Here is a 15,058-nt window from a genome sequence, read left to right on the forward strand (position 1 = left end):
AGGTCCAAATCTAATCAACCCCAATTATAGACCGTGATTGATCATGGTCAGTCTCAAATCTGCAATATCCCCTAGCCTACATGAAACATAATGGACTGAGTCAAATACAATGCAAACAAGATGTCATATTACTTGAGTATAGAATAACTACAATGTGACACTTAGTTCCAAATCAAGACCCTCATATGAAAACAACAGATGCAGGGGTCTAACATCTCAATGTAAGACTTGATGCTGGTAATATTTTAAACTCAAAAGCCAAAAAAGAAAAGCAAATACAACCTCCAAACACGAGTCAACACAATGCAAACACAGAATATAAATTTTACTGAAATACAGAATACCTTAAATGTGTGACCTAGTTGCTACACCCTCCTACTGCATCTCAACAGGGTTTGGACTGGTATTACCAGTTTCAGACAGCTTGGCTGTATCACCATCAATCCTTTCATGGACTTCAAGGACTTCATCCATTAGCTCATCCTCAGCGGCTATGTCCTCCACATCCTCTTCATCGTCATTGCCACCTGGAATCCTCCGTGTCTTGGGGCCATGTTCCAGCTTGTGTGTCTCTAGCTCCTTGTCCATTGTCTCCTGCAAAGTCACCAGATTGTTTGCTCTCCTTGCATTCCGAGCATTCTGCCACCTTTCCAGCTCCTTCTCGACATTTGAAATATGCTGCTCCTCGATTTGCTTTTGGTATTCTGACAACTCAGCTCTTCGTGCTGATTTCCATTCAAGAAAAACCTGTAGATTCCATCCAATTTGTTCCTTACCAATGAGATATGCTGATCCTGAATACTACTCGACCTCCAATGTATGTATAATAAGATTTTGCCATGTACAAAGATTTCCTTTCTAAAGACCATCAGATGGTCTAATGATAAACCATATCTCCGAAGTATGGGAAAGGAAAGAAGAAAAGAGAAGTGCATAGAAAAAGGAAGGCATTTCTTTTTTTTTTTTCAAAAAAATAAGTAAAAGAAGAATCGTCATTGATACAATGCATTATGTGGATTGGTCGCCTCGGTCAGTCACCTTATCCCAATAGAGGTAATGTCTTTCCTCACAATGTTGGGAAAGCAATAGAGGTAATGTTTTTCCTTACAATGTTGGGAATGGGAAACAATGGACAATTTATAAGTTATCAGAAAAGAATGCTCTAATTATCATCATCCTGAAAGTACTGCATACAAGGTCATTCGTGTGCCCAGCTTCACGGTGTGCGTAACAAAAAATGGAGTGAGATGCATGCAGTGAGAAAAGGCAAAGGTTTGCAGATGCGAGGGAGCATTAACATCATACCTGTTGTTTGTGCTGTTCAACAATAGCAGGATCATCAACCAATGGTTTGGCCGGCATGTAATATATTGGGGGTTCTGCCTCAGTCCTAATAAAGATAGCAAAAGGAAGTTAAAGCAAAATCAATATCTACAAAGTAGTTTACATATGGCACAAAAGACATGCATCAGAAAAGCTTCCAGTCACATCGAAGGTTTAACGCTATGCATACAATCAGAAACTTATCTGCTTCAACTAAATTGTCAATATGGACACTTTTGGGCCAAAAATAAAAATAACCTGCAGTGCATAAGGAAATTCATAAGTTAATTCCAAAGGCGTTAACTTATGCGCATTAACAGAAAATATTAAAAGTTGACTGATAAGAGCAATGAGAAAAAGATAAATTTACAAGGAAGGTAAGTAGAAGATAACTGAAGAAAAAAGTGACAAACTGGTAAAAGACTTTTACAGCATAACTCGTACCTTACAAAATTGGACAGCTTCTTATGATGCTCAGCCCAGAGAAGAAAAAGCAGCTCCAACTTCTTTCTTCTGCCTTAGCAGCGACACGAGCTCTAAGTGTCTGGATTGAAAATATCATGATCCAGTAAAGAAGTCAAAGATAGGCAGGCAAATTCCATAATCTATGCTACAGAGTGAAACGGATGATCAGGATGCAGAGTAATCACCAGATCACGCCTGCGTTTCTCTGCAATTTGTTCTCGCTCTTGTTGCCTTAACCTTTCACTTTCCTCACGTGCCTTTTGTTCAGCCTGCATGCAGTGAATAAAATATAAACAAAAAGCACTAGACCTTGTGTTTATCTACCTAATCCAGCAAGAAGGATCATAAAAGATTTCTACTTATAGCCATAATGTTATGTACATATGTATGCATGTATGTATGCATGCATGTACTGCACATACGTAACATGCAATCTTGGATCACTTATTTCATGCTTTCATGATTCACTATATTGGCATTTAGCAACTCAAAAAGAATCAGCATCAATATAACGTTAGAAGAATAACCAGAGGTGCACCATGTAACTCCGATAATACAATCAAGATAACAGATACAGCAATCCCAAGATAGTATACAACTTGAAAAAAAACCCAAATTCTTCCCCCACTCAAATGAAACTTCTATCCATAAAAGAGACCCTCAACGAGGCATGAGTCCCTTCATTGTTACACAAGCGTTATAGTTTTGCTTGAAACTTCAAAATCAGAACATTTCAGTTTCAGCAAGAATTAATCCAAAACAAAGGCGGGTTTCAAAGTTTCGCCTAAATTTTGAAGGTAAAATATCAAATTGTATATGTCAGTTATTCAAGCTAAATTTTTGCCTTTTGATTTCAGCTTTTCCTAGGACATGCAAGCATTGTGATGCTAGTAAACAGAAAGAAGAGTATTATTTTTCCATATAAGTTTGCTATCCTAGAACTGAAATCTCATAGCCATTTGAAATATAAAATGTCAGAGTACCATCAAATAATATAGTAATATGTTAAACTCTAAATTTGATTTTTTTTCAAATTTTGTAAAAGATTCAATTGTTTCCATGAAAAACAAGATACAGAAACAACATAACATACTTCAAAATGATGTCCAATTTGTTTTCTTTAATTCTTTAGATCCATATTATTTTGGCTCCCCGGATTAAGTTAATTTTTACGAGTTCTTTATAATACTCAACTGAAATGGTTGAAATTACAGTAGAAACTAGAACTGATTTAGTCTGGCTAAGACTGAAAGTAAAGCAAGTTTTTGGAGCTTGATTGCTTATGTGGATTACTTACCCTAATATGGTTTTGGTAATGGAGTTTTGTCAATTTGTATGATCTTGTATCATCGTTAATATAAAAGACATATAGAAATGAGGTTTTCCTGCTTCCAACAAAATAAATTACACAGCATCATGACTTGTACCCATTATTCAAAGTTTTTAGCACATCATTCTAGGATTATTTGATGAAATTTGTCTATATAGGGACACCTTAACTAGAACATATCCTTTCTTTGCTATTGTTGATTGCTTATGCCTGATGTGGTTTGGTGATAGGGATATGCTGAATTGCAAGCAGTCAATATTGTTCTAAGAGACAAACAAGGCTTTTCATGCCTACTTCCTGACAAATAATTTGCACGGCATCATGATAAAATATCTTAAGGATTGTTTATTGTTGTTTTAATGGCATGCAAGGTTTATTTATGCCGCTAAGCTGCATGTGGATGCATGCTAGCTAAACAGAGGGTAGCTAAGCTTAACTCTGGGTATCCATCCCTCACTTATCCACTTATTCCTTGTCTTAGCTCTGGGTATCCATCCCTCACTTATCCACTTATTCCTTGTCTTAGCTCTGGGTATCATCCTCATTATCCACTTATTCCTTGTCTTAGCTTGGTATCATCCTCATTATCCATTTTCTTTCTTAGTCTGGTATCCATCCTCACTTATCCACTTATTCCTTGTTTGGTTGAGGCTTGAGGGCTGGTGGGATCAGTTGCAGAAAATTGTGAAATGATAAAAAAGAGAAAGGAGAGCTCTGTGGGTTAAAGTTAATTCACCCCTATGAATGAAATAGCTTTGCCCGGTAAACCAGATTTTTGGTTCCTTGGCCAGACAAAAGAAGGCCTTGTTTGAGTGATTGGTGGATAGCCAGCGGATAGCCCAAATTCATCTGGAATCCAAAGTGGGTATAACAGAGAATTATTATCCCTTAAGTGTAGAATAGAACATAACTACCAAGTACTTGCTGGATGCCAAATCTAATGAACTTGTTAATTTGTCCGCGCACCTGTTATTAAATAATCATTGAAACAGAGCATCAACAGCTAAACATATTCTATGAAGATGTTGGGAAAGTAGCACATATGCTCCATATAAAGGTTGATGGAATGAAGCAACATAACTGTAACAACACAACAGCATTTTGGAGGAAAACTACATGACATAGCAAATCTTTACTTTACCATTTTAATAAACATACTCTACTTAATATAACACATTGGTCATATCATTGAAAATGGAAGCATAATTTTGAGACTAAAATTAAAGAAAAATCACCAGAGAGATTTTGTGGACATTGTTTTTCCAGTTTCTATCTATTGTAACTATGAAGTAATAAAGAAGTTTTAGCACACATCCTATACCCAGTGCTATGCACCTCAGGTTAATTATTTCGTTTCAAGCAGTGGAACTTTACCAATTTCTTTTTTGAGAGGATCATTTCGAGTTGCAAGATAGAAAAAACACTAAAAAAACCCTTTATTATGATTTCCATTTGAATTAGGATTTCAGGTATCAAAAACATCCATAAGAGGCACAAAACTGAAACAGACAAACTCCAACCAATAGAGGTTAGAAGTTACTAACCCTTCGTAAGGAATCTGACCTACGCATGTATGCCTCTGTTGCTGATAATTGCTTGTCCTCTTCACGAAATTTCTGGATCAAAAAGACGTCAGAAATCAATTAACTAAAGTCTAAAGCTCATGAGTTTTATGAAAGAAATTGCAACAAAATGACACAAAAAGTCTTCTCCAAAATTTACAAATACACGTAAAGTACAGAGATCAGCTCATTAAAAAATTTTAGTGCATTTAACATAAAAAATGCAGAATCAATGCCATGAGAAATTTCATCATGTAAATAAGAAAAAAAAAGGCCTAGGAGGCACATAAGAAATGCTTCAAGAGAACACACCGATGATCTTCATTGCTGATAATATCAAAAATTAGGTACCTAGCTAGGATGGCAGTTTTCCCAAATAAAAGATTGTAACTGAAAACCATAAGCAGTTGACTCACTGGCTGACTAGCTCAACAAATATCTTCAAAGATGAAACCCAACCCCAACCTGACACGACCCAACGCTATGCTACTCCTATCAGAATGGAGTGCCAAAGTTCAGACGAAATATCATTAAGATGTGACTCCATAGTTCGTTAAAATGAGTGAATTGTGACATTATCAGGTGGTTGGAGCCGAAAACTGCATGGTAGCTATTTATGGTGAGGGAAAGGTGATTCTCACCTCTCAACTTTGATGAGCATTAAGTGCAAAGGGACTGCACATTGCACATGGGAATGCAGTAGTGCTATCATTTGCTTCTGATGAAGCAAGAACGGCCATCTAGATAAATTATAAAAGAAACACCTAAGCAAGTACATGTATCAGAAATTAAGACCACCTAGGTAGACTTGGGAAAGGAGATAGATCCCAAGTATATAACCTTGGCCCATGAATTATTGGATTCTTCTAGAATTAACCTTCAATTGTATTACACATAAAACTGAAGTTATTTGATCTACATAGTTACGTTTCTTGCACATCTTACAATTGTCATCACCAAATTTCCAATAAAATAGACACTGAAGTTGAACTTAGGTGTTCTAGTCACAAATTCACACTGAAGTTCAATTTTCAAACATCAGGTTAAAAAATTATGCATTTTATATATCTTTTATAGGAGGAAGACATAGTAGGAGCTTTGCTTCTACCAAAAAAATGGAGAAAATTGTAAGGTCACTAAAAGTTTTACGGTAAGCAGCTTGTTAACTGTAATTTCATATTCTTCACACAGAATATGAAATCACTTGAAACTCAATCATTTATTTTCTAGTTATAAAATCACTTTAAACTTGATCATCTATTTCCTAGTTTATTTGTTCCTCTACATCAGACTAAAACTTTGCTACATACGCATGACAAACATGATACATCAAATTTCATGCATCTCAATCTTGTGAAAATTTTATCATTAAAATCTTTTTATACCCAAACAACTATACAATTTTTTTTTCCAATGAAATCTAAGCCATCTACACTCCCTTAAGTAAAGATTCATACAGAAACTCAGTTGCAAAAATTTGTACCGGTTCAATATCATATCCTTACAATCAGGTTTCTTTAAGATTTGTAGCTTTGTTGGATAACATATATATATATATATATATGAGATTGGTCTCCTCATGACCAGATTTGGGATTGGATCCAGCCAGTTCCCCAGCGATTGGATGGGTGTGGATCTCAACCCCCTAATATCTTGTTCCATTGTCATGAAAGGGAAAAAAGAAAGAACGAAAGATATCACATAGGAAGGAGGTGTATGGATCTCCATCTCTCCATGTTACCTTCACCCATTCTCCCTCTCTTCCTCTCTCTCCTTTCACTGCAATCCCTTTCTCTTCTACTACTCTCTCCACCACTCTCCTTTTCTCAGAGATCTGCCTCTCCCCTCCTTGAGATCTCTTTCTACCTCCATCCTCTCTCTCATGTTCCCTCTTCTGCCTCCCTCTCTCCCTCCTGCCTTTCTTTTCTTCTCTATATCTTTCTCTCTAAAATCTCTTCTTTGTTTTGAAGTTGATTTCTTCTAACCTTATACCAATATCTTTAAGGAAAACCTAGACTAGTAGAAGAAAGTTCTTTAAGGAGCTAAGGACCATAAACCTACTCCCTGCTATGCTGTTTCTAGTATCCCTCCTTCATGTACAACATAAGGAGATAACTTAGCAAGGAATAAATTATTAGGTTTTATGAAGCTAGATTTTGTCTTTGACTTCTTGCTTTCCATATTTGAGTAAACACTGGGCAAGCAGAGATTAAGAAATACATGGCAATGATAAACATTAACCTTGAAATGATAAAGACCAAGTCCTGAATAATAAGCATTAAAGTTGCGAAAATCAGCAATAAAAATCGGGCAATGTGATGGTTAGGTCATGCCTGCTTGGAGGTAAAGAGCAATGAAGAAGGGCAAGGAGATAACTTAATATGAAATAAATAGTTAGGATTAGGTAATAAACAATAACATTACCATTGTAAAGACTTGTAGTCTACTAGATAAGCAGAAAAAATGTGATCTCATCTCTCACTTCCTGCTTTCCAGATTTGGCTAAACACTTAGCATGCAATGACAGACCAACACAGCTAGGACAAACAGTAATCTTGAAATGATAAACACGAAGTCTAGAATAGTAAGGACTACAGTTACAGAAATAAGCATGGCCAAGAGAAAAAAAATTTTATACCGTCGTAGGCCAAGTGACTGGTCTAGATAGAAGCAATTGGAATATACTTGTTCTTTATTAGGTTTTCTTTTACATGAGATTGATATAAAGGTGATCACTTGGTCACTATGGAATCCCAATCGACTTTACCATTCAAGCCAAGGATCTTATACACACAACTTATGAGATCCTAGACATCTTTGGAGAGGAGTTCTGAGGAGAGTAGCTCCTTGGTCTCTAGCATTGTGAGCAGAGATAGCTGGCAGGCTTCAGAGAGAGGCATAGAAGGGGCAGGCACAGGAGAGGGAGCTCTGAGAGAGAGGGATAAAGAGCTTAGAGAGGGAGGGAGGGAGGGGGGAAGAGAGAGAGAGAGAGAGAGAGAGAGAACAATACGGTATCTTTGAGAGAGGGTTGGGCATCTCTCTAAGAGAGAGAGTAGGAGGAGAACAAGACGGTATCTTTGAGATGAGAAAGACATGAAGCAAAAGGGTAGCATAAGAGTGAGAAACACAGAGAGAGCAAAGAAAGGAGACAACGAGGGAGAGAGCACAGGAGAGAAAGTGGAGAGATGAGAGAGAGAGAGAGAGAGAGAGAGAGAGAGAGAGAGAGTCATATGCCCCTTCATTTTTGACATTTTTTTATTTTCCCTTTTGTGACAAAAACGAGACAACGAGGAGTATATATTATACATGTGTTAAGTTGAGAATAATTGTGCATTTGGTGTCTTGCTTACACCTCCCCATGAGAGCAGATACAGAGAAGAGGTGTTCTTGGTTTAGAGTTTTTGTTTTAGGACAATCAGGAAGATGGGTATTTCTGATTGAAAAGAAGAGTGAATCCTCAAAAATCTAAAACCAAATCTACCAACAAATATGGATGTTGACAATGTTCCCAAGGGAAAAGAAAGGATACATGGATATTATTTTATTTTATTTTTTTAAAAACCAACATTTATGCCTTATCTACAGTCATATAGTTAAAATAGTCTACCCTTATCTTTTGAATCCTCATAGTCCAAAAGAATAGGATACCCATTCCTAAGCCCTAGTTAGCCCAACAGTACATTTATAATATTTAAACTAAGAGCCCATAAGGTGGCTTTAAGGTGAGAACTTGATATCTAGCACCTTTGTATGGACAGCATGAAACTTTTGGAAAATGACATGCAACATGATCCATATTCAAATATAACACAACCAGCTGGACAATCTAGTAACTTTAAGCAAGTTAGCATACATCTATGCAACATACTGACCAAGAAACACTTCGGTGCACTCCTAATCTTATATTTTATATCCTACATCATTTTGTAGATATTATATTAACATAGACAAATAAGGATGACGACAAATAAGGTGGAGGATAACTCCGGCCAAGAGGAAAACCTCAGCCAAAGCAAACACAGTATTGGACTCATAGACAATCCAACAAAAAACATCTGCAACAACCAACCATATAGCCTCCATTCTTCTATGAGGCAGCCCCTGACTGACAGAATAACCAACCCAAAAATGTGCTCATCACCATGCACACTCAAGAAAGCATTGGCAGTGATGCTAAAACTTTCACAAATTATTCATGCATTGCTACAGACAGACTAAACTGTCGGCAAGAAGGCAAACATCAAATAGTAATGAACGTGCTAAAACTGGCAGTAGTTCTACAGCACAGACAACTGCCCTTAGCTACAAATATTTGCAGAAGTACAAAACTTAGTACACCAAGAGCACATTATTGCAATACAAATACAAATATGAAGAAGAGAGAAACCAAGACAAAATGTAATTTCTGATGCAAGGCATTACCTCCAGTGTCCCCAAGAGCTGCCCAAGCATTCGTTTGTTCCTCTTGACCAAGCTTGGGTCTTCATCTTTCGGCAGGTTCCTCGGCATCGACTCTGTTGGAATATCAAAGTCCTGCAACAAAACCCAAACAACAATTACTAAGATAATAATCCAACAGAATCCCAAAACACAAAACACAAGCCGGAGCCCACCATTCTCCTTGACCGGGCATTCCCATCCCTTCTGAACCCACCATTGCTCGGTGAGTTCACAGCCATCTGGTTGCTGTTTTCCACACTGGAGGCCGCCCCCACTTCCCCAGCTGGATCCTTCTCCTTGGCATCATTCACATCGCTCTCATCCTCTTTCGTTTCTCCACCATCCACCTTCATCACCAGGCCCATCAAGAAAACAGATTCAAGATTTTGAAGGAAATATTTACTACAAGAAAAGGCTGCCGCAAAATACCTTGACAATAGCTGAAAGGAGCCGTCTTTTGGGAGCGGGCTGGTCCTCGGATTCCACCGCCTAAATCCCATCGAAAAATTCCCACCAAAAACCAATAATTACATCGAAAAATCAACAAAAATCAGAAAGAAAAGTGCCGCCGAAGAAGGCAAGTATAGAGATCGTACAGGTCGAACAACACCGCGCTGGCGAGGTCCTCCAATAGGGCGCGGGCCTCCGGGAGCGAGGCCGGCGCGGCGGAGCCCTCTCGGATCGCGTAGCCGCTCAGTGATCTGGGGCAAAATAGAAATCAAGGTTCGCGTGAGAGAGAAGGAGAGGGAGAGGAGGGGCGAGAAAGAGGGAGAAGGACCTCGCGCTGCTGGCGCTGGAGTTCTTGGATTTCCTTGCGGAGATCGTCCGCCGTCTTCTCCATCGCGCCGCTCGCCATAGGTCCCCGCCGATGACTTCCTTCGACGGCGGATTAAGGACAGGGTCTGGGGTATTTAAGTGGGGTAATCTGAGCCGTTCATTGGCAGAAAATCTTTTTCTTTGGGGAATTATGTGTCATGGTTCGTGGCCTTTTCAATTGCCAAATATTAGCCCTTCGGGAGTCAGGACTATTTATTGGACATGGACCTTGGTTTTTGTTTTGTTAATCAATATAGATAAATGTAATTGGATGGTTGGATGATATTAATTATCAAGATCGCATGGTTAGTATTGTGCCTATGAACTTTCTAATCAAGATCCATTTGGTTGGAATATGTTAGAGTTTAATCTGATAGTTTTTAAAAATTATTTATTTAAAAAATAATTATAAAAAAATAAATTTTATTATATTTAATTAATAAAAAATTTATTTTTTTAAAAAAATAAATTTATAAAAATATGTTTAAATTTATAAATATATCTTTTAACATAAAAAATTTTTAATATTAAAATAATATTATTATCTCTAATTAATTTTTATATAATAATTATAATCATATAATTCTTTCCATAATATCATTTCTATCTTATTTTTTTATAAAAACTTTATATTGAATAAATTTTAAAAAATATTAAAATAAATTTAATAATTATATATATAATTTATTAAAAATATTTTTATCAGAATAAAATTACCATCACTCAAAAATTTATCAAATACCAATCTTTCATCGTATTTATTTTATCTTTTTTTTTCAAAAAATAAATATGGAGCCCATCAATTTTTTTACCATCTCTTTCTTTTATTTTTCATATCAAACATCGTAATCTGACATGTGATTCATTTTTCTATACCAGATTATTTTCAACTAAATGGATCCTAAATGAAAATTTCAAGCACTTTGGTCAATTTTTTATTTTTTATTTTTTGGTGAGGGATTAGTATAAGCTATATTGACGAGAACTATAACATGGAGTTTATAACAGGAGAATGTTAACTCCATACAACAACACGGGCCAATAAACAAGTGAGGGCCCATGGATCAAAAATACCCCAACCTGCATAGATAAGACCTAAAAGAGACAATTGAAGAAAAAAAATCTATGGATTTACAAAATATGAAGGGAGATATAATACAGGCTTGAGCCCTGGAACTGATGTATGGGAGACAAACAAAGCATCCCTCTATAAGGCAGAAAAACAGTAATAATGGTAATAACTGGAACACGAAGTATAGGTGAATAAGTAGTAAGTATAGAAGTAGACAACGGCAAGCAACTTCAGAGATGTAGAGCTCTATATCATTAGTCCTAGCAGCTTGGAAGGTGCAGAACCATGTAGCAGTAGTCCAGCAATAAGAGCCAGCATGAAGCACAGTAAAGCTGCAAACTATGAAGCAATAATGCCCACTGCTAGATTATACATCTGAATGTTATACAAGAAATCCATAGCCAGGTGATAGAAAGCATTTGCCAATAGTGCAATATATGCTAATGAATCATATCCATATGCTGACGAACACAGGGCAGTATAATAACCAGCAAAAAAGATGAAAACCTGAAAGGTAGAATATAGCAGAACCATAATTGAGCATACGGAGTGGTAAAAATAAGAGGTCGTTGGTGTGTCATGGCATATAGAGAACTATAATGATTTAGAAGCCTGCGGCTCAAATCTAAAAGTTGATATAACCTTGCAAAAGAAAAAAATATATAAAAATAGACCAAGAAGGCTGCTTTGAACTGTTGAGCACAATTGATGATCAGAAAGAAAACTCCGGCAGACCATTAGAACATGGAAGGATCTCAGGTGCAGAAAAATAATTGCAAGTGATCATATAGATGAGCAACTTGTAACTGTCTGTTCAATGACACCCATACTAATGCATAAGAAGGAAATACCATACGTATCTGCATTCAAAGTGTATGAACACTGTGCATCCAAATGAGTCATAGGATTCCAAGTAAAATTTCCATAAAGAGTTCTTGCTGCCATATAATCGCCAACTGATTGGCCCCACGATATGTATAACTATAAACTGAGGAGAATATTTTTCCAATGAGTCTAATCTTTGAGAATGGGATATGCATACGATGAGTTTTCAGTAGAGCAGTAAGCCAAAAATTACTGTAAGTGAATCACCTTCAAGTATAATATGAAATGTGTTGTGGGGGATGGTATCTTTAGTTCCACATTGGTTGTGAGTCAAGAGGAGTATAGCTTATATGGATTGGAACTTTCTCACTCCATGAGGCACTTTTTAAAGGACAAAACTGTGAGGTTCTAAATGACTAAGGTCTGCTGAAATCCAAAGATGATTAAAGCCAAGCGGATAATATCTCACATACACTGGAGCAGAGTGAACCCAATCATCCGAACTATCTGATCCCTTGACCGCAACAAAATGCATGTAAATCATGAAGAGCTGCCCGGACTCCTAACCAAGTTACTAACTATTCAGCAAATGGACTGAAGAATGTGATATTAATTTATCTTCAACTTGCACGAGTTTAGCATCATGATCTCGTATTACATATTCTGCAGCTGCATGATTATCTATACAGAAGTCAAAATTAATCTTAAAGACTCAGTAGGAAGCGGTGCCACCTAACTATAGCTGATATAGAGACAGAAGGATGTGAAAAGCAAGCCCAGTGCCTACCCCAAACCTTTAAATTTTGTACAGAACAATAAGTAAGAGAGTTGGATCACATAAAAGTTTGGCGAACAACCTAAAGAGGAGTATAGTAATGCCGAGTAAAAAGTCTGTCATTTCGGGCTTGCGATAAAAAACCACACAAAACATGCTACGAGCACTCTCTTATTTCTTAACAATGGATATTCTTCAATAATATTGTACATGCTGGCTGGATTTGGATTATCCAGATTCAAATTCTCATCTGAGGACAAATAGGAAGGTAAGAATGGATAGCAATGCCAAATTTACAACATAAATGAAAGTTTTGGGAAGCAAAATAAGTAATCTACTCAGATAATATCATATACATTGATTATCATTAGGATTACTTAGTAAGATGAGCAATGTTTTACTTTGGGCCATAATTAAATGAATCTTAAAATCAGTTTAAGTTCCTTTGTAAGCTTGTGCGTAATATTTTCGTCTATGTAAACTTGTGTTTGGATAGGGTCCTAGTAAGGAATAAAACTGCTTCTCTTAGTGCACTTTGCATTGAATACATGCAGGCTCGGTATATTAATAGAGTTCTTATCTAATTCCTATCATATATAAGTAATTTCATCTGCATATTTTTGGATTTTTGTAGTAGTGCAAGTTAATTAAAAAAGAAAGAAAATAAATGATAGAAAGAAGGCCTTTCTAAGCCAAAGTGTTGTTGTTGTTGTATAATTGTCGATGAATTATCTCTGCCATAAGGCCACCAAGCAGTTTCTAAATCACTTGAAAAAAATCAGAAGCTAATTTGGCAAATGTTATATTGGACATCAAAGACATTGATGATGATGACAAGTATATTATTGTTGTTATTCTTGTTACCGTCGTTGTCATCATGCGGATTTGCAACCAAATTAAGTATCCATGGCAAACCGATCCTCGAATTGGCACATTGAACTGCATGTATGCATGCTTTCCACGATTCAGTTCTGGAACATAATTTGAATGCTCACCAGAAATAGTTGTCAGACAAAATATGGTATGAAGCTCACAAGAAGCATTTTATCAGAGAAAAAACCTTTTTGCAATCAATCACTATATCATCCTTTATGCATTTGTGCTGTTTTATAGGTCAATATATATGTGATCAACTTATATTTTTTTAGAAAAAATCTCCAAAAAAAAAAAAAATGCAATTCATCACCAGCAGCCAAAATTATCCACTACAACCATGGGAGCAAAATGCTCATTTTAAATAACTCTGGAAATACTAAAACAGATGGCAATCATCAGCACCAAATGATTGAACTATTGGTACCTTCACACAGAAAGTATAACCAAATGCAAAGGCTACTTCATATCACGGAAGATGTCGAGATCTATGGAAGATGCAAAGAGAGAGTGTCCCTTTAGCTTATGAATGGGGGCAGGTGCAGACCATTTTTGGATGGTTAGAGTACAACTTCTGTTATCTCAGCTTGCAATAGAGAACTATATTAAAGATCACATTTTATAAATTTTATAAGCTTATTTAGAAAATTATCTACACTATATGGTTATTCTCATAATAATTATTCAATATGTAGCTATCTTTCGCCTTCAACCTCCTGCACCATACATATATAGCAAATAGGAAAGTCCTCACAAACACCAAAGCAGCTTTTTTTTTTTTTGGCTAATAAAACCTATCAGCTGAATGACTGGCCAATGCTAGTTCTGTTGGTGTTTGGGATTTTAGTGGTGATGGGACTTTGGCAGGTATCTCTCTGGTCATGACTAGTAGCTATGTTTGTATCTTTATCAAATGCAATGTTATGCTTCTAATTGTATCTATCTGAGGCTCCACCACCCTCTACAGTCCTGTCTTCTTTGTAGCAATAACCTAACTAGGTTCTCACATTGTCCATAATGAAACTAATGTCTGGGGCTTGCAGACTTCGTTTGAAACATTTCACATAGATTGCAACGCATCAAATGCCTTTATTCATGAAGATTGAAAGATCAGCATAAGATGAAGTACATCTTACAATCTTTGCAAGCATGCTTTCTATCATGACTCTTCCTTTGTTATGCAACGGGTCATTGATAATGTCTCCCATTATTTTTTTTTTTTTGAACCAAAAAATTATCCATTCCCTGCAAGGGTCTTGCTCCTCTTCTCGGGAGATTTTTTAACGTCAGCCTTGCATGGCTTGAGTATTTTAGAACCGCACTGGCGAGCATTGACCGTTGGTCCAGACTCAGAAAATGGGGACATGGGTCTAGATTGGTCATTTACATCACAGAACTTTCAAGGCTAGGCCTATGTTTTTTTATATAGTGGGTTCAATGGTGATATGTTTGAAGTTTGTAGGTTTGGTTGGGATGTATATAATCTTCAATGTTAGATACTAGTGATTGGAATTTATAAAAGACAAATGATTAAATGATCATGGATAATGCTCCATGTAAACAATAAGAGTCTATTG

General features: G+C 36.5%; 1 protein-coding gene across 1 annotated transcript; it reads right to left on the minus strand.

The window, feature by feature from the left end:
- Positions 1–105: 105 nt before the first annotated feature.
- On the minus strand, positions 106–10,077 carry LOC105036946 (uncharacterized). The gene is given in 11 exon segments (XM_073261395.1): positions 106–747; positions 1,306–1,390; positions 1,768–1,834; positions 1,837–1,867; positions 1,974–2,057; positions 4,663–4,734; positions 9,103–9,213; positions 9,294–9,467; positions 9,550–9,609; positions 9,717–9,821; positions 9,899–10,077. Coding segments are annotated over 11 exon segments (1,239 nt in total). The 5' UTR covers positions 9,977–10,077; the 3' UTR covers positions 106–375.
- Between the last annotated feature and the right edge of the window lie 4,981 nt (positions 10,078–15,058).

Source organism: Elaeis guineensis, chromosome 7 (assembly GCF_000442705.2).
Source record: "Elaeis guineensis isolate ETL-2024a chromosome 7, EG11, whole genome shotgun sequence".
Taxonomy (NCBI): domain Eukaryota; kingdom Viridiplantae; phylum Streptophyta; class Magnoliopsida; order Arecales; family Arecaceae; genus Elaeis; species Elaeis guineensis.